A 24,992-nucleotide genomic window follows, 5' to 3' on the forward strand; every position below is an offset into this window, starting at 1 on the left:
TCCCCTAACACACAGTCGCTTTCCTCCAAGAGAACGCCCAAATTGTAGCTGACCATACACTGAATTAGGATGACTTCCCAGCGTCTCTTGCTAGACGTGAGCACATGACTAAGTTCTAACCAATAAGACTTAGATGGAAGTGTTGTATGGCAACTTCCAAAAATCTTCTATAAAAGATCACTGGCACTTGCCCATCACTCCTGTCGTCCTTGTCCTTCCACCAACAGAATGCAGATGCGATGATTTGAGCTCTAGCCACACACCATGGTTTAGGAATTGAAAGCTACACCTTGGGTATGATAGGAGTCCTTGATCTCCAAAAACTTCATGGAAAAGAGCATGCCCATAAGTCCTGGAGTCTCTATCTCTGGAATTTTATATTAAGACAGAAAGAAACTTTTATCTTTATCATCAGGAAAACTCCATGATATCAGCTTCCTTTGTATGAAAGAGGAAGGAAGATTTATAAGTGGCAATTTTTTAAAGACATACACTGTGGAGCCACATCTCTCTTAGTTGGAGATAATAAGGTATTCTTTCTTTTCTTACTCTTATGAAAAATGTAATTGCTCTCTCATAGGAGTCAAAGAACTCAGGTTTGAGTCTTATCTCTGTCCTTAACATGCAACTAAGTCAACCTCTCTAAGGCTTTGTAAGACACTTATGTAGTAAGATATTCTTGAGCTTTAAAATATAACATATATGGAAGTGTTTCATAGTATAAATAACTATACACAGATAGTTGATGAGAATTATAAGATACCTTCAGGTAGAAACTCTATCTCAGACTGTATCCCCAGTAACAAGTACTCAATAAATATTTGTTGAAGAGATATTTTTAAGTTTTTGCCAAATGAGTGAATTATTCTGCTTTGGAGTGAATAAAGTTCAAAGGTCTTTAATATTAATTAAAGTATTACTTGAGTTTCTCAGAACCACAATTCCTAATTTTGCCATCAGTCAAAAGATACAAAGGTGTGAAAAGATAAACCTAGCTAATACATTTATCTGGTTCAAAAGTGGATCCCAATTTGCTATAACAAAATAATTTAAATAAGAATAAAAGCTGTGGTACAGAAATAAAATTTTTATGACCTTCTTTCCCTTGAAATTACAAAGTTTTTTTTATGTGTATTTAAAAATGTCTTTTATGTATATATATATTTTTAAAGATTTCGTTTATTTATTCATGAGAGACAGAGAGAGAGAGAGAGAGGCAGAGACATAGGCAGAGGGAGAAGCAGGCTCCATGCAAGGAGCCCGAAGCAGGACTCAATCCCAGGCCTCCAGGATCACACCCTGGGCTGAAGGTGGCGCTAAACCACTGAGCCACACGGGTTGCTCATTTCTTTTTTTTCTTTCTTTTTTTTTTTTTTAATAAAAGACATATTTTAATACTTAAACTACTAACCCTACCATATCAAATGAAGGATTTCCTCACACTGGACTGTGGCTAAAGTACTTTATTAAATTAAGTATGTAATTTGCAAATGGTTTCATAAGAAATTTTAAAAGCAAAGTTATAAAACATTTTCAATAAAAAAGTACAGAGTTAACAGCAAAATTACATTTTCTTTATAGTACAAATAAAAACATTTCATTTCTGATATACTGTCTGAAAATTTTATAATATATTCTCCAACAGATAGCTGCAATATTACATTTTAATGAGAAGTTTTGTGGTTAATTTCAATCATTTGTTAATAACAGGTTCATCATTTGGACCATAAAAGTCAACTGCTCAACTTTAAGGAAAATAATAAAGTCTGTCATTAGATAATGTTAAGTTACAAAAGGCTCTTCGGGATATCCATGTATTCCAGCCTTGCTTCTCTACTAAATTCTGTAGAGGCATTAAGTAATATGTAAACTTGAATTACATTTTAAAAATAAGCACCATTAACATACATTCTACATAAATTACTTTACCTTTGAAATGACACTTTTTTTGTACACACATTTTTACTATGTAAATAAAAATAAGCAATATTTAACCACTACACAGAAAATTACCAAACTTCACTTCATTGCACAATGGAAAAGCACTTAGAAAAAGCACTTGAAAAACAGCACAGATTATTTTTGTGTCTTTTTTTAATACATTTTGTCATTTTCTTAAATTGAGAGCAGTTAAAACATTGTCAGAGCAATTTCCTGAGTCTCAAGAGTTTCCAATTTCCAGCTCAGAAATAACCAATCTTGCTATTATAACGTCCTTTTTCTAAGCACACAAAACACTTGAATTTAAAAAGAGAAAGACCAAAATAAGGACTGGAAACAATCCAACAGAATTGTTTAGCTTTTCCTCTCAAAATGTGTTATAATACCAAAGACACTTTAAAAGTGTAAGTCCGAATTTCTACTACATAATATGTCCTATATTTAAAGGCCATAGAATTATAAATAGTATGAAAACACTAATAAATTGGGGGAAAAAAACTCAACTTGAAAATAATAGAGATATATGAACAGCCAATAAATCCAAGATAACATGCTTCCATGTCTCATGTTGAAGGAAGTAGATGATTTGAAAATACTGTTAAAGACATTCCTTTAAAAGAGAGAGAGAGAGAGAGAGAGAGAGAGAGAGAGAGAGAGAGACTCCTTAGTCCAACCCCCTTTCCCCTGTGGTTTCTACATTAGTTCTCTTTTTTTCTCCTGGTAGAAAAGACGACTACTGAAAAGATGTAATTGTTACTAAGACCTTCCAAACTACAGAAGTGGTGTACTTTTAGAACACTGATACACTTGTGAAGAGCCATTCTAACGAGTCATCATGTATTAGCACAAATATACCAATACCTGAAAACTTTGATAACTGATAACTCCCTACAGTTTCTACTTTCGACATATAGGGTTTGGAATGAGCAAGAGAAGAATCTGATAATCCCCAAACTATGTTTACCTTTGGCATACAGAATTTAGAAATGGGCAAAACAAGAAAGGAGAAACTATAAAGTTTTCTTTCATAATTACATGTTGTTTAAACTCTGCTAGTCAGTCGGGCAGGAGGCAGTTTAGGATTAAACAACTTCATAAAAACACTTGAGATACTCAAAATTTGCCTACATACTATGAATGATGATTAAGAAAAAATACCCTAGGGCAGCCCGGGTGGCTCAGTGGTTTAGCACTGCCTTCAGCCCAGGGTCTGATACTGAACACCCGGGATCGAGTCCCATGTCAGGCTCCCTGCGTGGAGCCTGCTTCCCCCTCTGCCTGTGTCTCTGCCTCTCTCTGTCTCTCTGTGTGGGTCTCAAGAATAAATAAATAAGATCTTTAAAAAGAGAAAAAAATACCCTAGATTTACCAAAATAAAGCCTAAAATTAAGGTTGGTACAGCAAAAAACATAGTTTGTTTCATTTGGTTTCTGCCCACAAAATACCTCATCCCTTGTTCTTTTTGATTGCTCCCACATTAATCATAATTATAATAACAATGAAATAAATTTAGCTGAAGTGCACAAAAGTGAAGCTTTTTAAAACCGGGTGAAGAAATATGAAAACATGGAAAGTGAGTATGCAGCTGCACACACCTGAATAACTTCAGATTTAGCATTGTTATTCACATTTCTTAAATCATATTAATTTATACATAGAAATATTTTATTTCATTAACTATATTTTTATAGTAAGTTCTTGAACTGCTTTATTTTTAATGTATACAACACTTCTAGATATTATAAAAAGCATATGCTAAACTGTTGGATTTTTTTAACAAATTATTATCAAACAAGAATAATATTTCAATACCACTCACTGTTTCGAAATAATAAACATTTTTATTTTTGTGGAAATAAATTTAATGATACAGCTCTTTTAAAAGCATGCTTTCATGATATGTAAAAATGTGTTTTTGAGTTTTATTTTCATTAAAATGTCTGTTCTTTTGAGAAACCATTCTGTAATTCAGGATTCTTTCAGTAACAACTCAACCCTGTAATTCCTGATCCAAATGACTTTTAAGCTTATCAAAAAAGCAACATAACCATTTGTTAAATTACATATATTGGAAATATTCTCTATATCCAAAGTCAAATTTACTCAAACCACTGTTTCATATTGGAAAATTATACTTTACCACACTAAACTTGTGTAAATGAAATTATAATTGACATATTAACAAGACTTTTTATAGCTCACACAAAAAAGAAGTCCATGAAAGTTTCCTTTCAGAAAGTTGGCTCATCTTAAAAACAAATGTAAAAATGTTTAAATTGTAAAGATTCCTTTTAAGATTATATCAAAAATGTTTTCTATATTTGTTTTAAATTAATAGGACTTTGACCTACTGCAGTTTAGAAATCATATGCCTCAAATATAAAATATAGTTCTTTAGTATCATCTTGAAAACCACTTACACAGCTCTAGAAGTTCAGTAAGACACCAATACTTGGTCGATACCTCACCATTTCTCCTTCTCTAAAAACTTTTCTGTCTACAGAAAGTATAAAAGTGTAATATAATCTCAGGCTTCAACTTTCCTCCTAGAAAATGCACACACACACGCAACATAAGGTAAGAGATCAAGATATATACAAAACAGAAGAAAGTGCAAAACGGCATGTCTTCCTTCCTGTAGAATATGGCAAAATGAAATGGTTTTTTGTAGTTAGTTTTGAAATCAAAAGTATTCAAGTGTTTTTTGTCAGATTTCCTTCTTCTTTTAATACAAGGCTTTGATGGGCATGAACCAGGTCTCAAAGCACTTTAAAAACCTCTCAAAGATGCCTTTAGAATTTTACTAAATGTTAAACAACAATTAATATAAAGGTAACATTTTCTGAGAAAGAATCAGAGCACTTCAAACTTTAAAACTGCAGCTGATAATTTTCTTAGACATTTTATAATCAATAAAAATTCTCTTTAATATTTTTAACAGACAACCTATTTGGCATTTGATTCAGTAAAAAATTAAACTTCTCTTGAATTCTGAAAAACATCATCATAATGTTTTTGTTACAACTGGACATTTCTAATAATAAACACATATTTACAGGAAATTGACTAAATTATCACAAATAAACTAATTTTAACCTACAAACCTTCACACTCTAAATCAAGGATTTTTTTTTTTTGTTTTACTTTAGCATGACTTTCAAGCACCCTGGTTTAATTTCAGAGAACCTACAGAAATGAAAAAAAGAGTTATTTTAGGTAAAAATTTCAAACTGGTTAAGGAATATATCATGCATGTAATCAATTCCAAATGTCTTTGCTAAATGTAGTATTTACTATCAAAGTACTCTCCTTTTTAAGTCAATCATCCAGGACCATTATCTATGCTTATGGACCTTATAATCCATTGTAAAAATAAATAATCCTAAGGCTAGGGGTTACTCCTAACCTAGAAGTTATTTAAGACTTTTCAAAACTCTCAAGCCTGAATCTGACCTTCATGAAGAAGCGCATGCTGTATCAACGGTAAGATGATGTCTGCATTAAATTATTTTACTATTCATTGACCACTAAAAAGAAATCTCTAACATAATCAGTAAGTCTAATTGATCAGGCCATGATATGCTTCCAAGTCCCTCAGTGTGAAATTAAAAAACACTGGTCTCTACAAGAGATAATTAATACTAACAGGATAATGTTCTAGTCCTGAACTACTTCTTTTGTAATAGAAACTCTAAGATGTCATGTTTTCATGATCAGAATTAATGCTACCATTTTCTATAATGTAGCCAAACAACATTTTTTACATGGCATAAACAAAATATGCTATGCTAACTAAAACTAGAAGTTGGGGGGAGGTTGGTACCTAATTATAAACATCCTCAAGGAATCTATCCATCAACAGACCTTTATTCTTGGACTTTTCTTGTCATTTCCTGTTACTGACTTATAACCACTTAATGAAAAAGGACATTTCATGTTTATCAGCTAAGATCATTAATGGCACTTGACTTATGAAGATGTATAAATTACTACTGACTTCTGCTAAAGTTTAAAAAATCCAAATTATAATCATATTTTAGCAGAAACCTCCAATGCCTTCCAAAATCCACAAAGGAATGATAGTAACTTTAAACTGGTGTGTGTGTGTGTGTGTGTGTGTGTGTATACACACACACACACACACTGGTGATATATAATCTAATTATTTTAGATAACACATTATCAAAGAAATACAACTATACATACTTTCCATTAGATTTTAAATTTATGATAGAAATAGTTTTGTCAGGTAATTACTTCAAAAAGGAACAAATTTTTTCTTTCATTTCTAGTTTTCTGAACATCATAAATCCATCAGGGAATGTTATATCATAATTTAAGTATGAATCTGTGACTAAAATCAGATGGTTAAATTTAGTTGGCTATTTTAATAAATCATCTGAGCTCTCTCTCTCAAATTTTGTTTACTATCTGTATGGGCAATTGCCATGATCAATAAGAGAAATCTATACTCACCTGAAGCTATGGCTTATGAGGTATTTAATGACGGCTGGTTTGATGCGTGCAACTCCTCCTTGGCTGTGGTTTCCTCTCCCCGTAATCACAGAGAGATAGGACTTACCACCATTCTGCTTAAATTCTGTTATAACAGGAATTGGAAGAGTTAAAATTCATTTATCTTACGTTCTCAATAGAAAACAAACTTTACTCAAACACATATGAAACTACTTTTTTTTTTTTTAACTAAAACAGTTGGCAATTTTATTTTCACATTTCACAATACAAATGAAAATTTGTGCCTTTTTTTTGGTCCCACTACTCCCCTGCAAAAACTGTTCTCTGATAGGAAGGGGAAGCAAGTCTTCCTTGTCATGCTGTTAGAAAACACCCAGAGTCACAGCACCATGATCTCCTGATGAAGTAGAACAAGTAATATAAAATGAATATAAAGAGGTTCCTATCTCTCCTTATCTGTCTGGTCGAGTCATTCCTGGCCAAGTGGGCACCATCTTGGGATGGGCAGGAGGTCTCATCATTGGGGGCCCAGGCATCATTGGCATGTGGCCTCCCATAGGTGGCCTCATTCCAGGAACAGGTCCCATTGGCATCATCCCAGGAGGAGGAGGGCCCATCATTGGCATCATGGGAGGGCCCCCAATATGGCGGGCCTGCATCATACCAGGGCAAGGAGGACCCGGGAGACTGGGGGGAGGTGGGATCATTGTCCCTGCAGGAGGAGGAGCAGAAAATGGAGTAGGAGGCATCTTTCCTTGTTGAAATGCAGTAGTTGTTTTGTTGATCAGGCTCTGAGTCTGTTCTTCCATCCATTTCTGATAGTAGTCTTTCACATTCTCTTTGTGTTTCCTACCACTGCAGTGTGTCTTTCTCACAGATGGAGATTCATGGGTGAGGTATGTGTCATAGTAGTCACAATAAAACTTAGGCATGTTGCTCTGCAGGCCATTGGCCACTCTGTCCCCGTGAAATTACTTTCATGGGGATTTAAAAATTTATAATTTCAAAAAGCCCCCAAAATTGATGTTTTTAAATGTAGGTTTCATCTATACTGTTTAAGTATGGCAACCTCAAAGCAACTCATCCACCTAAACACAAGTGAAATTTCTTCCCCTGTGGGGAAGGAGATTTCTGTGTGCTACCAGAATTTCTCTCTAAAGTAATGATAATGACAATAATAATATTAATGATATCTAACAATTATTATATACTTGGAGTCAGGCATTGCTTTAAGTAACTTATATTTATTAACAGAGAATCTTCACAATGACCCTTTTTTAATTACTCTCAAGCCAGCCAGCTTTGGTCTAATCTGAATAGCAGCTTTGCCACCAAATGACTGTGTGGTATGACCATGGACAAGTTACTTAGCCTATTTGTGCCTGTTTCCTTATCAGTAAAATGGGATATAGCCTTACTGTTAGAGATAATCAATTGTTAAGAAACTCTTCCAAGGGCACCAGGCTGGCTCAGTCAAAAGAGCATGTAACTCTTGACCTCAGTGTTGTGAGCTCGAGTCCTATATAGAGATTACTAAAAAGATAAATAAAACTTAAAAAAAAGAAGGGAGAAGAAACTCCTCCAAAGAGATGCTTTTTAAATATCAAATGAGCCTAGGCCTCTTATGAATACAGCTCCAGCTTTGGATATGACCGTGTGAAAAGTTATAACCCTAAGTTATAAACCAAGTGTATAAACCCAAAAAGTTGATAACAGCTGCAAAAAAATAACAAAAACACTGTTAAATAAGAGTTGACTTAATGAATTTAATAAATACTTGTTCCTCGGGATGCCCGGGTGGCTCTCTGTGGTTTAGCGTCTACCTTCGGCTCAGGGACGATCTCAGGGTTCTGGGGATCGAGTTCCGCATCCAAGTCCCTCCTCTGCCTATGTCTCTAACCTCTCTCTCATGAATGAATAAATAAAATCTCTTTTTAAAAAATGTGTTCCTCAGTTATAAAGAGCACAAGTTTTGACCTTTAGTGTAAAATACATATACACATAATATATTCTATATTCTGCTCATTAAGTTGCCCTGAGACTCCTACAGATCCACAGATACTTTTTCAAGTCTCATATCTCCCAGGTAACGTTTAGCCCAGAACTTTAAGAGGTATGTTGCTCTTGCATTTGTAATTCTTTCTTTGCTTAAGATCCCCATTTCTACTCTAGTCCATATCCATTACTTTAAGCAACATTTTGTTTAAAATTCAACTCTTCCTGAGTGCTGGCCACATAGGGTATTCACTTTGTAAAAAATCTTTATTCTATATAATTATTACTTGTACACTGTTCTTTATGGTTGTGCTATTAGAAGGTTTACTTAAAAGAACTCAGGACAGGACTCCTAGCTCAGTGGTTGAGCGTCTGCCTTTAGCTCAAGGCATGATCCTGGAGTCCCTGGATCAGGTCCCATATCGGGCTTCCTACATGATGGAGCCTGCTTCTCCCTCTGCCTATGTCTCTGCCTCTCCTTCTCTCTCTCTCATGAATAAATTAAATCTTTAAACAAACAAAAAACCTCAAATCTTATAAGTACACATAATTCACTCTCATCACTCTTTCACTGCTGTTCCCCTTATCAGTGAGGGCAGTCATTACCCATAATTCACTCTCATCACTCTTTCACTGCTGCTCCCATTATCAGTGAGGGCAGTCATTTATATCACCTCCTTTTTAAATTCACTGCTCTGAAAATGTTCCACAGCTGAATCACATGCCTGAGATAAAGTAGCTGTTCAAAGGATGTTTGTTGAATGAATTAATGTGTATATTTAAAGGTTCCCAAATTTCAGGCTATTCTTAACATTTGTCACTTAAAAAAACACACACACACACACAAAAAAAACATTTAGGGGCTCCTGGATAACTCAGTAGGTTAAGCATCTGTCTTTGGCTCATGTCATGATCCCAGGGTCACAGGATCAAGCCCCAAGTTGTGTTCCCTGCTCAGTGGGGAGCCTGCTTCTATCTCTGTCTCTCCATCCTATTCTGTTCCCACTATCTCTCTCTCTCAAATAAATAAAATCTTAAAAAAAACACTATTTAAACCATTTTCAATCCTAGCTCAGATTTATTTCACTTATAAATATTTTAGTACTTACTTCAAAAGGATAAGGACTTTTTTTAAAGATTTTATTTATTTATTCATGAGAGACTCATAGAGAGAAAGAGAGAGAGAGAGAAAAAGAGAGAGGCAGAGACACATGCAGAGGTAGAAGCAGGCTCCATGCAGTGAGCCCGACATGGGACTCGATCCCGGAACCCCAGTATCACACCCTGGGCCAAAGGCAGGCAGGCAGGCGCTCAACCCCTGAGCCACCCAAGGATTTCCCAGGATAAGGACTCTTTAAAAAAAAAAAAAAAATCACAATGTCACCCATGCTGTATTTTAAAAACAGTTCCGTAATATCATGTTTCTAAAAATAGCTAAAAGTTTCCCTCAAAAAAATGTTTTTACAGTGGTTTGCCTATATCGTGGTTGAAACAAGTTGACACACCACATTTGGTTGATATATTTCTGAAGTAATTTTTAATCTAAATGTTCCCACCACCCTGGGATTTTCTTTATGGTTTGTTGAAAATTTTGGATCGTTTATTTTTAGTCTGAATATTGTTGACTGTATCCTGATGGTGCCATTTAACCTGTTCCTCTGTTCCCTGTAAATCCCTATAAAGTAGGAAAATTGCAAAGATAGTGGTGATGCATATTCCATAAGGGTCAGATATATTTTTGTTTTCACCCCCAAGTTTGACAATCATCTTTTATAACTAAAAGCAACAGGGGAGCCCCAAATTTCCCCTGCATGTATTTCTATTCAACAATACTACCATCTGGTGGTGACTGAGAGCAACTACAGACTACCACAGGTGGCAACTCAGGGCTAGGCCTGGCTTCAGAACAGGTTTGTATCTTGGGTCTGACCAAGTATCACCTTACACAAGTTATTTAACTTTTTTTTTCTTGTAATCTTTTTTTGAAATACAACTGATATACCATAAAGTTCATTTTTTTTAAATGTATGGTTCAGTGGTTTTTAGTATAGCACAATATTGTGCAACCATAAACACTAATTCCAGAACATTCTATCATCTCAGAAAAGTTCTATACTTGTTAGTTGTCACTCCCCATTCCATACTTTATAGCCCCAGCAAGTACTAATGTACTTTCTGTTTCTATTGGTTTCTCTATTCTGAACATTTCACATGAATGATAATCATATAAAAAGTGGCCCTTTTGTACCTGGTTTCTTTCACAAAGCATGTTTACAAGGTTCATCCATGTTGTAGCATATTACCACTACTTCATTTCTTTTTCTGACCGACTAATATTCCATTGTATAGATACACCAAATTTTGTCCTTTCATCAGTTGCTGGATGGACATTTGGTTGTTTCCACTTTTAGGCTATTGTAAACATTCATGTACAAGTTTACGTATGAATGAATGATGTTTTCAATTGTCTGGTGTACATAACTAGTAGCAGAACATCTGGGTCATATGGTAACTCTATGTTTAAGCTTTTGAGGAATGCCAACCTTTTCCACCATGGCCGCACCATTTTACATTCCCACTTGCAACAAAAAGGGTTCCAATTATCCACATCTTTACTAACATTTATTATTTTACATTTTATTAAACTTTTAACTCATTAGTTTCCTCATCTATAAAATGAAAAGAATATCTACCCTTTATTTATTTATTTAGAAATTTTTGGGGGGTAATGAATGAAACTCAACAATGATGATTCAATAATTCCTGGCCATAAAAGACAGATTTTAATAATCAACTATACAATAAGCATTTTAGAAATACTGGGATACACAAAACTGCAAGAGGCTGTTAATGGGGAACCTGGACAGCAAGAAATGACAGTGTAGGTAAGTAGTCAGAAAAAGAGGAGTGGGTGCTTGGGTGGCTCAGTAAGGTAAGCATCTGCTTTTGGCTAGGGTCATGATCCCAGAGTCCTAGGACTGAGCCCCACACTGGGTTCTCTACTCAGTGAGGAGTCTGCTTCTCCCCCTGCCCCTCCCTCTGTCCCGCATGCTCTCTCTCTCAGATTTTTTAAAACTTTCAAAAAAAAAAGGAGAAGGAGCAAAATACAAGATGAGAATGGGGAGGTAGGCAAGGAAGAGACTATATAGAGATTTGGGAGTTTATGCTAAATGTAACACGGCAACCTGTACTTTTGTATCGCAATGCTAATTACTTTGTAACTATTTGTTCACTGTCATGTACCTTACTAGACAGCAAATTCCATAAAAATAGGGACCATGTTTCTTTAACTGCTCTATCCTTGATGCCTAGAAGATAATCAAATTTTTATTGAGTAAATTATTTATTCACCCTCTATAGACAGAATATTCTCTTATAATACTTCTATATAATAAGTTTTCTTTTCTCCAGATTAAATAATATATTTAAACTGCTTAGATTTTTAATTTTCTAATCTTTATTATTACTGTTTTCTAGATTTTCTCAAAGGTTTCCAAAATTCTATTTAAAAAAACACCAGGGGATAGAGATCCTTTATTAAGGAATGTCTGCTAATAAATACAGAATGGGGCAGCCCAGGTAGCATAGTGGTTTAGCGCCTGCCTTCATCCCAGGGCATGATCCTGGAGACCGGGGATCGAGTCCCACATCGGGCTCCCTGTGGGGAGCTTGCTTCTCCCTCTGCCTGTGTTTCTGCCCCTCTCTCTCTCTCTCATGAATAAATGAATAAAATCTTTAAAAAATAATAATAATACCAATAATAAACACAGAATGCACACAAATTACAAAACACCATTATGTAACCACCAATATAATAACTGATTCATTCAAGGACCATCTAATATTACTGGTGATGCTAATGGATGCTAATATTACTAGGTGAAATACTAATGGATGCTAATATTACTAGGTGAAATACTGCAAGAAACAATTATTCACACAGCTGCCAAGTATCAAATGCCAAAAACTACTAGTTAATTACAAAGAAAAAGGACATTTACATAGAGAAATCCATTTGATTTCTAGAGTTCCACCTTAGCTAAGAAATCAAACTTAAGGGAGACAGAACATAAAGACTCCTAACTCTGGGAAACGAACTGGGGGTGGTGGAAGGGGAGGAGGGCGGGGGGTGGGGGTGAGTGGCTGATGGGCACTGAGGGGGACACTTGATGGGATGAGCACTGGGTGTTATTCTGTATGTTGGTAAATTGAACATCAATAAAAATTATTTTATTAAAAAAAAGAAATCAAACTTAACACCAATAATGGGGCAAACTATGTGTGTGTGTGTGTGTGTATCTCGATGTGTTCACCAAGGATAACTCAATATCACCTATGTAATTTCACCAACAAAATTAACTGAATCTAATCATGAAGAAAGAATCAGACAAAACTATAGGTCAATCTACCAAAGGCTGGGAGTCTTCAAAAATGTCAACAACACAGAAGACAAAAATAGGCAGAGGAACTGTTCTTTTTTTTTTTTTTAAGTAATCTCTACACCCAATGTGGAGCTCGAACTCATGACCCTAAGATCGAGAGTCACATGCTCTACTGACTGAGCTAGTCAGGTACCCCAAACAATTTCTATACTCCTGAAGGATATGGGGCAATCAACTGGAACATGTGATGTCTGACCGGATCCTGCCTTAAAGGAGGAAAAAATGGCACAACTACATAAGACATTTCCATACAGCTGGAAAATGAATGTGGCCTGCGTATTAGACAATATTATTTTAACAATGTTAAATGACCTTAAAAGTGACAATGGTACTGTGGTTATATAGGAGAATGGATTTGTTCTCAAGAGATAAACATGTTGAGGTATTTAGAGGTAAAGTACCAAGATGTTTAATAACTTATTTTCAAATGCCTCAGCAAAAAGTAATTTTAAAGAAATTAAACAAATGTGGCCAAATGTTAACAAGGCATCAATCTAGGTAAAGGATATATGAATGTTTACTATATGATTATTTCAATTTCTCTATGGGTTCATAATTTTTAATACAAAAAGGCAGGGAAAAAGATAGCAATAAGAATATACATGGTGATATGCAAAGTAAAGTTCACTGTAACATTATAACTAAATGTGAGAGAGGAATGGATACATTATGATGCACTCACAGAATACTATATAGCAGCTACAATTTTAAAAATCAGACCAGGGCAGCCCTGGTAGCTCAGTGGGTTTAGTGCCGCCTCCAGCCCAGGGCTTGATCCTGGAGACCCGGGATCGAGTCCCACATCAGGCTCCCTGGATGGAGCCTGCTTCTCCCTCTGCCTGTGTCTCTGCCTCTCTCTCTCTCTCTCTGTATGTGTCTCTATGAATAAATAAAATGTTTAAATAAATAAATAAGTAAGTAAATAAATACATAAATAAATAAATGAAGTCAGACCATCAACAAGAGTATATCCTGAAAACCATATTGGGTAAAAATAAAGTTTGGTTTAAGATATAGTGTGAAACCACATATATTCACTTTTTAAAATGCACAAATGAAATACTATAGACTGATTATTGATGAATCTACCTATAGTAAAGGTACTTTAAAAACTAGGCAAGAACCAAACTGGAAGATTTTATTTCCACTAGAAAGAGAAGAAAGAGAAAATGATTGGGGAAAAAAGGGGGCATCTGAATGGCTCAGTTGGTAAAGCATGCCAACTCTTGGCCTCAAGGTTGTGGGTTCAAGACCCACATTAGTGTAAAGATTATTTAAAAGTAAATAAAATAAAATCTTAAAAATACCTGGAAAAGAATACAAAGGGAAGAGTAAAAATAAAATATAAAGCATACATGGTAAAATGTTATTACTTGGATTCATGGGTACTTAGGTGTTTTATTCTATTACTGTAAACTTTTCAACATGGTTTTTATGATAAACAGATGAACTCCCAATCTCTATATCAATCATATTTAATCAAGTATTTAATTAATTACAAATGATATATGCTCAATTGATAAACCTGTATAAAGTATAGTACAAAGCCTCCCTATACGCATATTATATATATAATATTATATATGTATAAGTTAACCAGAAAAATATAGCTATCAGTGAGAGGGCAGGGTTATGGAGCTACGAGGTCATAGCCGAAGCATGGGACTCCATGTCTCCAAAATAAAATGGAAGATAAAGAAAAAGTCAACTGAGAATTCAAAAATACTCTAGTAAGGATAAAAGGAGATGACTTCTAGTATTGGAGTCTGGAGTAACTAAAACAGATTGAATTTTTCTAAATGCTACCATCTGATAATGAAAAAGAAACAAGATACTTTAATGTATATGAAGTACATGATATTGGATGGAAAAAGATCCTCACCCAAAGCCCTGGGAATAAGAAGAACTTAGAGAAGAAGCAGGGGCCCTTCCTTGACCTGTGAAGACCAAATACAAGCAAAAGGGAAAAAGGGAGCACCTCCATAGTACAAACACTCAGAAAGCCTAACTTCTATAATAATTCTGTAAAACTATCACCTTATTTACTTCTGCATTTTATTAAATACCTATCAAACAACTGACATCTCATAAATATCTATTAGCTTCAGGATGCCTGGGTGGCTCAGCAGTTGAGCGTCTGCCTTTGGCTCAGGGTGTGACCCCAGAGTCCCAGGATCAAGTCCCATATCAGGCTTCCTGCATGGAGCCTGCTTCTCCCTCTGCCTGTGTCTCTGTCTCTCTCTCTCTGTATCTCTCGTGAATAAATATATAAAAAAACCTTTTAAAAAACTATCGATTAGCTTTAATAAATGTCTACTGAACAGAGATGTAGGATATTCCTGAAAGGTTCCATTTCTAAGTCACACAGGATTCTCAGATTATACCATGCCCTCCCTTTAATAAATACAGCAAAGGAATACAAATATAACTGAAATAGGGAGTTACCTAACTAGAATTTAAATAAAAACTTCTGAAACAAACAAATATGAAATAGGAAAATAAAATGTTAATGACTATGTCAATGAGGATTCTTTTCCAAGAAGGTCCCCTTGCAGAGTGAGCCTAATACAAACATCTATAAATATGACACAGATATCCTGCAAATTCAGATTCTCCTGAATTGGCAAGTTTACTAATATAAACAAATACATATTCTATACTAAAAATTTGTCATTACTACAGTCCTACCTTCAGTCTTCTGCTGTAAAACTGTCATCAAATGTTCTATAGCTTCATCCACATGCAGCCCATGGAGGTCTAAAACATTCTGTGGCAGCAGGGAGGCATTGACTTTCTCAAAGATCTCCACAGCAGCAAGGTGATTGGCTTCTTTCATCTTCTGCTCATGGAGACTACCCTTTTATTATAAACAGATCACCAGTAAAAACTTTTGGTATTTGCTACTTAGAAGGCAATAAGGAAACAAACAGTTCCCCAAATAAAAGGTAGAATAAAAAAAGGGAATAACATATCCAAAATTTTAAATAATGCAATGGGCTAATATGCAAGAATGCACCAAAATTTAGGTGAATTTTATTGAGTTAATAACATAGTTCTTAAAATACTAAATCATCATTTCTAATATATTTTCTGATCTAAAAAATCACTGAAGAGGAAGACTTAAACATCACCTATCTCAAGAAGGAATCCATCAGTTTACCTTTTGATAATCCTGGTCTCATTCCTTTCAACACCTTGTGGTTACCCCCGAAGCCTTTCCTCAAGGTATGTTACTGGGGCTCACAGGGTTATACCAGTTTGATACCTTTCTCCCCTCTATCAAAAAAGCAAGGCATTATGGAACCACAAAGCTAAAAAGGAAATCAGACAAGTTTCTTGTAATACCATGTCCAATGAGCCTGAGTCAAAATTTTACTTCCTTGAAAGACATTAATGTAACTTTTCCTGACCATAAAAGTGATACACTACTAAATATTCAAATATGACAGAAAGCACAAGTCCCCTGTAATTCTACCCGGAGATGGTCAAGATTAACATTCTGTTGTCTTTCCTTCAGAAAACCTGTATCTGTTTAGAAGCAGTGCTGACAGAATTTATCCTAAGGAAAATATGGACTGTCAGAATAAACTAATTCATGTAAGCCATAAATGCAAAAGAAAGCATAGAAATTGAGCATTTCAAAGGAGAGGTAATTCTCAGAACCTTACATTGCTTATACATTAGGATATCTTATGTCCCTTATATAAGCTACATTCCCCAGATAACTTAATCTAGTACAATAAGAGTATTACCTGCTTTAGGACACTATTCATACATCATTAAGTGACAAAGAAAGAAACAATAATCACTTTTCCTTTTTACCTGCTGGGCATAAAACGTGGCAACGTGTTTTTTCCCCATCCGATAAGCTTCTTTCGCTTTGCTGTAGCATTCCATCCTCTTCTGTTGGTGCAGAAAAGCCTCTGCCCTGTAGTCATTGTACTCTGGGTACTCAAAATCCTGGAAAGATGGTTCACTTGGTATATCTTCAGTCTCTTTCGATTTCTTTGCCTATAAGATGTTATAGAATAAATAAAATACAAAGAAAGTAAAAAAATACAGGCTTTTCCTTCAGAAAATGTGTATGAAACCTGTGGTCCACAATTTTTTACCTTTCTTCTCAGAAAACAGACTCTCCCAAAGTCTACCTAGTAAGTCATGCACTTAGCAACTACATTAACTTTTTCATGCTATAAGGTACCTCTTCTTTAGTCACTCTTATCTTAAAAGATGTTGAAAAGTTTTCTAAAATTATCAAAATATAATTAGGTCACAAAATCAAACCAAAAAAGAAAACACAAGATCTTCAAAGAATAAAACTCAATTAGCTAATGCAAAATTTTCCAAATTTTAGTTTGTAAACCTATAGAGTCTAGTCACTGAAAGTAGTAATGGTATATTTCAATTTATATGTTTTAAAAAACGATCAATAAAATAATTAAATAATATTCTTTTTAAAACATAAAGGCACGGGGATCCCTGGGTGGTGCAGCAGTTTGGCACCTGCCCATGGAGACCTGGGATCGAATCCCACGTCGGGCTCCCAGTGCATGGAGCCTGCTTCTCCCTCTGCCTGTGTCTCTGCCTCTCTCTCTCTGTGTCTCTCAAGAATAAATATTTAAAAAAAAAAAAAAACTAATTAAGGAGTAAAATAAAGGTATCCGCATACTTCTAATTCATTATCAAAGTCAAAAATCTATAAATAGGGTTGTCTGAGTAGTTCAGTGAGTTAGGTGGCTGACCAGCTCAGGTTCTGGGATCAAGCCCAGTGTTGGGTTCTGCACTCAGTAAGGAGTCTGCTTTTCCCTCTCCCTCTGCCCCTCCACCTGTTCATTCTCTCTCTCAAATAAATAAAATCTTTTTTAAAAACCTGTAAATAACAATTGATTTATTTTTACAAAATACCCAATCTATTTTTTTAAAAAAGATTTTATTTATTTATTCATGAGACACAGAGAGAGGGGCAGAGACATAGGCAGAGGGAGAGGCAGGCTCCTCACAGGGAGTCCGATGTGGGACTCGATCCCCGGACCAGGGATCACACCCTAAGCCAAAGGCAGACGCTCAACCACTGAGCCACCCAGGCGTCCCAATACTCAATCTACTTTATGAAAGAACACAAGGCTCTCTCTCACATAATATTCATAGACCTACATCCTTATGTCATTCTCACCAGTACTTAATAACAAGCTTGTTTCATATTAATGTTTAAAATGTTTTTAAGATTTTATTTACTTATCCATGAGAGACACAGAGAGAGAGAGGGGCAGAGACACAGACAGAGGGAGAAGCAGGCTCCACGCAGGGAGCCCAACACAGGACTCGATCCTGAGTCTCCAGGATCTCACCCTGGGCCGAAGGTGGCGTTAAAACACTGTGCTACCTGGGCTGCCCTATGTTTAAATTTCTATGAATATATGGTTTGCATCTCTAATAAAAATCAAAGATTTTGCAAGAAGAGGATAATGAAAATGCTTTCTATGACTTTTGAAAAGTCACAGTGCTTAACAGTATGAACATAAATATTTCCTAGCATTAGAGTCTCTGTTGGCGTTCAGACTAAAAAATGCAAATCACATTCGGTTCTCTGGGAAGAGATGCTTCATTTCTTATTCTTGAAAAAGAAAAACATAGTATATGAGAAATGCTTTCTCAAATAGCTACTCTCTTTCAAAATAAAATAAAACCATGATTTATTTCTATATCCATTTCATAGTGATGTGGTTTATTACTATAACACCATTAACAAGGGCCAAGTGAAATACACGCTTCTTGGGGTTGTGGTTGTGAGTTTGAGCCCCATGTTAGACATGTGGAGACTAGACTGACAAATGAATGAATGAATGAATGAATGAATGAATGAATGAATAAATAAATAAGCTTAAAAAAAATCCAGCCATTTTCTCTATAGAAATTGGCAAGCTGATCCTAAATTCACATGGAACTGCAAAGGGACCAGAAGAAGCAAAACAATCTTAAGAAAAGACCATAGTTGGAAACTTATATTTCCTAATTCAAAACTTATTACAAAGCTACAATAATAAGGCAATGTGGTATTGATATGATGACAGACATACAGATCAATGGAACAGAACTGATAGTCTAGCAATAAATTTACAGTCAATTCATTTTTGACAAGGGTGCTAAAGAAAATTCAGAGGAGGAAAAACAGTTTTTGTAATAAGTAGTTCTGTGACAACTGGATATCCACATGCAAAAGTATGAACTTGGACTCCATCTTACACCATATTAACTCAAAATGGATCAAGGATCTAAATGTAAGCACTAAAATTATAAAATTTTAGAAAAAAAACAAAAACAAAACTCCAAAAAACATAACAAAAGACAATATAAAAAAAATTTCATGACCTCAGAAGGCAACATTTTTTTTTTTTTTAAGATTTTATTTATTCATGAGAGACACACAAGAGAGGCAGAGAGAAACAGTATCCATGCAGGGAGCCCAACGTGGGACTCGATCCTGGGTCTCTAGGATCACACCCTGGACTGAAGGCAGCGCTAAACTGCTGAGCCACCAGGGCTGCCCAAGGCAACAGTTTCTTAAATATGACACCAAAAGTACAAGTAACAAAAGATAAATTGCACATCATCAAAATTAAAACTTTTGTGCTTCAAATGAAAGACCTCATCGAACAAGTAAAAAGACTACCCTCAGAATGGAAGACAATTTTGCAAATCACGTATCTGACAAGGGACTTGTATCTAGAATATAAAAAGAACTACAAGTCCAGAATAAACATTTTTAAGGGGCAATTAGGTGGCTCGGTGGGTTAAGTATCAAACTCTTGATTTAGGCTCAGGTCATGATCTCAGGGTCATAAGATGGAGCCCCATGTAGGGCTCCACAATCAGTGGGGAATCCACTTGAGATTCTTTCCCTCTGCACCTCCCCAAACCCCTGCCCGACTCCTGCTTGCATGTGCGCATAGTCTCTCACTAATAAATAAATACATATATACATACATACATGTCTTAATGGGCAAAGAATACAAGCAAACATTTCTTCAAAGAAGATATACAAATAACCAATAAGCACACGATAAAGTGCTCAACATCACCAGTCATCAGAGAAACGCAAATCCAAATGACAATGAGATACTACTTCTTTATTAACCCATTTCTTTTATTTCCTGGTTCCTGATGCTTTGACATCTGGGTCCTTGCTACCCCCTGGAAAGACAGTACCCTCAACCCTGAGGTTGGCTAATTCCTAGAAATAGCAAACAACTCATCTGCTATGTAAACCAATCTAGAGCCCATAGTCTCAACCACTTCCTTTATAGGGTTCTCACTCTCAGGGCCACAATTCACGTTGCCTAATCACCCACACCAGACACCAGAAAACCTGGGACAGTTTTACCCTCTGGTGCCTGCCGAGAATGTTCAAACTAGCCAATCCTAAACCCACTTGCCCTGCCTCACCCATTCCTCTCCACAGAAACCACAAAAAAGGCTGTGGCCACATTTCCCCTCTCCTCCCTTTGTCTCCTCACTGACTCTGGTGCTTCTGCATGTGGTCCTGGGTGGCAGGCCACACCTCCTGTTTCTAGAGATCTATGGAGTATAATAAATTTCCTCCTTCATGACATTTCCAAGTCTCAGTATCTTAACATACCTGATTAAAACAAATCCCGGGTACCCTTAAGACAACTTCCACCCACTAGGGAGGCTATCATCAGAATTCAAACAAGGGTCAGAGACAATGTGGATAAATTGTAACCCTCATACATGGCTGGTGAGAACATGTTATAGCCACTTTGGGGAAAAAGTTTAGCAGTTTCTCAAATGGTTAAAAATTTCTGCCTACATATTTACACCCTAAAACCCATCATACTACCACCCCACTGCTACTCAATTAAGTCTCATACTCTACTGTAATAGAGCCTATACACAAAAAGTTACAGAAATTCAAGTGCTTGACATACACAATGATATTGAAGAAAAAAGCATGACCAACTATAAATTCACTATTTTGAGCAAACAGATATCCTAAATCAAATATATTATTGGTGGTTAAATTTCCAATCTGGTTAAAATGTGAGAAATAATCATTAAATTATATCAATAAACCAATTGTATTTTCATATACAATGATTTACCATTATAGTAAAAATAAGTAACTTTATACTTTTTTTTTTCTATACCTTTTTCTCCTTAGACTTCTGTGTAGTATGAGAAGTGACATTCTCATTTGGGTGAACAAACTCTTGCGCTACGACCGTTTTTACAGGGTCTCCTTCAAGAACACAGTTTAGAAACTGAACTGTGTGTTCTAATGAATAGCTGTAGAGAGTTACAAATATAATGTCACTTAAAAAAATAAAAGTTATATGGAAACATTAACATAAGCAATCCTTCAAACATTTTTAGAGAATGAAAAATTTGCTTACTTCTAAGTTTTATTTTTTTTCTAAGTTTTAAACATTGACATTATATGTTCTTTATGTATTTCAAAATCAAGAATGACCAGAAAGAAACTATTAAATAATAAGCACTCAAAAACTAATTTTTGTAAATGAATGCGAAAAGTTATATATTGTTAATTAATTCATTTCCTGATCTTTTATTCCAGGTAGATTACCTACAACAAATCTTACTTTTAACTCATCAGCTACACTTCTTAGGTCTCTTATTAGATTCACACATGGTTTCAGTTTCCTTAAACATCAAGCACAGACAATATATCTTTACACTGAAATTTCAGTTTTTATTTAAACCATAAGGTTCTAGTCAAAGAAATTCTAAGCAGGGACATAAAAAAGAAAAAGTAAAACACTATGTTACCTCTAACCCCTAATTATTCAGGCATATTTTCATGGTGATTCTATATAATATGTAACATCAAATTCTATAAATTGACAAAGACTTGAAACTCCTGTTCCAATTTCTAAAGGTACTCATTCCAAAGCAAATTATAAATGATTGTATACTGCTCATTATTTCAGGCTATTTATGCTTCTCATCTCTTCCATAACATGTATACTTAATGAAGAGCTGACCACAAAGGAATATTTATGAAATGTGATAAAAAGTTAACCAAAGTACTGTGATATTTTGCTATTCTTCAATTTAGTAAAGACAACTCTTGATGAGGAACCATTTTGGACTACCAAACTAGCCCTCTTATCTTGCTGCCTCAGATATGCTCAACAAATAGAAGTTCCTAGGGGCTAGAAGCTACCAGCAATTATCTATCCTAAATAGCCCTTAAAATCACAGGCTTGCTTACTCATGGGGCTGGAAAGCAGTGTACACCATTGGTGGGGTTAGAGGAGGATGGCCCCGGAAGATTACACCATAGGCATATATATAATCAGTAACTAAACCCCCCTACCCCCTACGCTTCTTACCAGGATGAAGGTGAACCTACTGCTAACTGAAAAAATTATCCACCTGCTGGCCAACAAATGGAGGCAACTGACCACCTACCTTGAAGGGGGCCTGGCTGACTCCCATCATTCTGGGCATCCCCAGGAAGGGACTCACTCAGTCCCAGAACTCTGGGTTGTTTCATATCAGGCCATCTTACACCAGGGTCCCCAGAAAAGAGAGTTGCCATGCCAGTGCCACTCCCCTAATCCCCTAATCTCCCCTTGGGAGATTTTAAACTTAATTCTAAGAAAAAAGCTGGTTAGGTAGCAAAAATAAATAGGCAAATATTTATTGGAATAATACCATTAAAAATTTGATTTAAGTGACATGTTTAGAATTCTACATACTTAGCAGAGAATATTCTTTTTCAAAGGCACATTCATGTAATAATTGTAAATCCTAAAAAGAACTCTTCCAGGTCACATTCTTCTACCTCAATACAACAAAACAAAATAAACAATAATTCTTACTCTTCCTCCATGAAGTCATCAAACCATTTAGAAAATTAAACACTCTTAAAATAAAATATATAAAAACTTTCGGGTAAAAGAGAAGATCAATCTGAATTAGAGATTATTTGAAAAATAATGAAAATGAAAATACTATTTATTCATCAAAACCAAAATATTATATATATCAAAAATGCTATACAAAGAAAAATTCATACCCTTAAATGTATTTGTTTAAATTAAAGACTGAAAGGAAAAAAACTAACCAAAGAGTTAAAAATACATCAACAAATTTTAGGAAAAAGGAAAAGGGGGCCTGGGCGGCTCAGTCTGTTAAGTGTCTGCCTTCAGCTCAGGTCATGATCCCAGGGTCCTGGAATAAAGCCCCACAATGGGCTCCCTGTTCAGTGGAGAGCCAGTGTCTCCCTCTACCTCTGCAGCTCCCATTTGTACTCTCTCTCCCCTTCTGTCAAATAAATAAATATTTTTTAAAAAAGAAAGAAAAAGGAACTATCAAAAACAGAAAGGAAAATGAATCACCAAAATTAAAGACAAAAATAAATGATTAGAGAACATAATATAGACTTTGATCAAAAAACCAAGAGCTTGTTCTTTTAAAAGGGCCAATCTGATAAAGAGCAAAACAGAGCACAGAGAAAAAAAACATCCGGAAAGGAAAAAGGGATACAACCAAATACAAAACAATGTTTTTAATTATCAAAGTATATTATATATAACAATAATAAACTTGAAAATTAAGGTAAAATTGATTTTTTAGCAAACTACCAGAAAAGGCTCATGAAAAAAACAATCTAAACAAAGTAATAACCTTAAAAAGACAGTGAAAGATTCTAAAGACCTTCTGTCTGAAAAGGCACAACTCCAGAACCTTCAAGTACTAATTTACTTAAACTTTCTTGAGCATAGAGAAAAATAGCAGTCTTTCCAGATTATTTTATTAAGACTAATGCCAAATAAAACCCTGAAACGAAATCTGACAAAGATAACCCAAGAACAGAAAATCATAGACCAATCTCACTTAATTGCTGCTGCAAAAATCATAAAATTAATTCCTACCCTGCATTTAAAGAAAAAAAAAAAAATCAGGGGTGTCTGGCTGGCTCAATTGGTAGAGAATGTGACTCCTGATCTTGGGGTCCTGAATTCGAGGTCCATGTTAAATATAAAGATTACTTAAATAAATAAACTTTTTTTTTAAAAGAAACCATCAAAAACAAAAATCTGAAGGTAAAGGTTTTATTCTAGAAATCCACTATTATGATTGAAATACACTAATAAAAAAAAAGAAATACACTAATAAACTAAAAAAATCTGTAGTAGATTCTCAAGCGATTATAAAAAGGCACCTATTTAAAACTCTCTCGCTAAAATACAAATTTAAGAAACATGTAAGATTGAAATATATACTATTCAAACCAGAAGTATTCCAAACATGCCACACATCAAACACACTGTACCACTATGATAATTAAAACAATATAGTGGAAACCCAGAACCAAACATAGAGCTCAAAAGAACTGAAGTCTTTAAAAGAAAAATGTGTATTTTGGAAAAGAGCAAATAGTAGTGGTTATACTTTGTATGAGTGAGTAAAGATGATCTATTCATCCAGTTAATTATTTGGAAAAACAAGTTAAATCTCTACCTCATACCATACACATATAATTTAGAAAATTTTAAACTCATGGGTAAATGGGAAGTGCTAAATTAAAACTTTTTAACTATTAAAAATACTGAAGAAAACATTTTCATAATATTAGGGTAGGAGAGACTTCTTAAAATGACATTAAACTTGGAAACCATAAAGGAAATGATTTTCTGATAAAACACGTTAATAAAAACATGTATATGCCCGAAAAGACTAAACTAGGTTAAGTGATAAACATCAGTGTAGAAAAATAATTATAACCTATAGAAACAAAGACAACTACACATAATATATAGTGAGTTCTCACAAATATCAAAAGAAATACAAAGAAACAAACAGAAAACAGGCAAAAAGTAGTAAGTAGAAAAATTAATGAAAAAGTCTTAACTTTCCTAATAATCAAGAAATTTTAAACAACAATGAAATATTTTACCTATCAGGATGGCCAAAGTTTTAAAGATTCTTATTATCCAAGATGGGTTATACTATCAGTACATATAATTAATACAGAAAGTCCTTTAAAAAAAAAACTGGCATTAGCTGTAAATTTTTTTTTTTTAATTTATTCATGAGACAGAGAGAGGCAGACACAAGCAGAGACAGAAGCAGACTCCATGCAGGGAGCCC

General features: G+C 34.9%; 2 protein-coding genes across 20 annotated transcripts in view; both read right to left on the minus strand.

Moving 5' to 3' along the window:
* N4BP2 (NEDD4 binding protein 2) overlaps positions 1-24,992 on the minus strand; it is a 122,609-nt gene that overhangs the window by 36,785 nt on the left and 60,832 nt on the right. For 16 of the 19 annotated variants that reach the window (XM_049108660.1, XM_049108658.1, XM_025438237.3 and 13 more), the window contains 5 exons: positions 21,020-21,158; positions 16,677-16,865; positions 15,543-15,711; positions 6,418-6,541; positions 1,449-5,127 (listed from right to left, as the gene is read on the minus strand). In XM_049108660.1, coding sequence (XP_048964617.1) covers positions 5,082-5,127; positions 6,418-6,541; positions 15,543-15,711; positions 16,677-16,865; positions 21,020-21,158 — 667 coding nt within the window. In that variant the 3' untranslated portion in view covers positions 1,449-5,081. Of the gene's footprint in view, positions 1-1,448; positions 5,128-6,417; positions 6,542-15,542; positions 15,712-16,014; positions 16,166-16,676; positions 16,866-21,019; positions 21,159-24,992 lie in introns of those variants that run through there. The other 3 variants (XR_007409942.1, XR_007409943.1, XR_007409944.1) reach the window with 3 other exon arrangements.
* On the minus strand, positions 6,549-7,476 carry LOC112653919 (U1 small nuclear ribonucleoprotein C-like). The gene has a single exon (XM_035714494.2). The coding sequence runs from the start codon at positions 7,347-7,349 to the stop codon at positions 6,870-6,872; it is 480 nt and encodes a 159-aa protein (XP_035570387.2). The 5' UTR covers positions 7,350-7,476; the 3' UTR covers positions 6,549-6,869.

The sequence above is a fragment of the Canis lupus genome, chromosome 3, assembly GCF_003254725.2.
Source record: "Canis lupus dingo isolate Sandy chromosome 3, ASM325472v2, whole genome shotgun sequence".
NCBI lineage: Eukaryota > Metazoa > Chordata > Mammalia > Carnivora > Canidae > Canis > Canis lupus.

Coding starts and splice junctions, on each gene's coding strand:
- LOC112653919 (XM_035714494.2), bottom strand. CDS start 7,349: ATGCCTAAGTTTTATTGTGACTACTATGACACATACCTCACCCATGAA.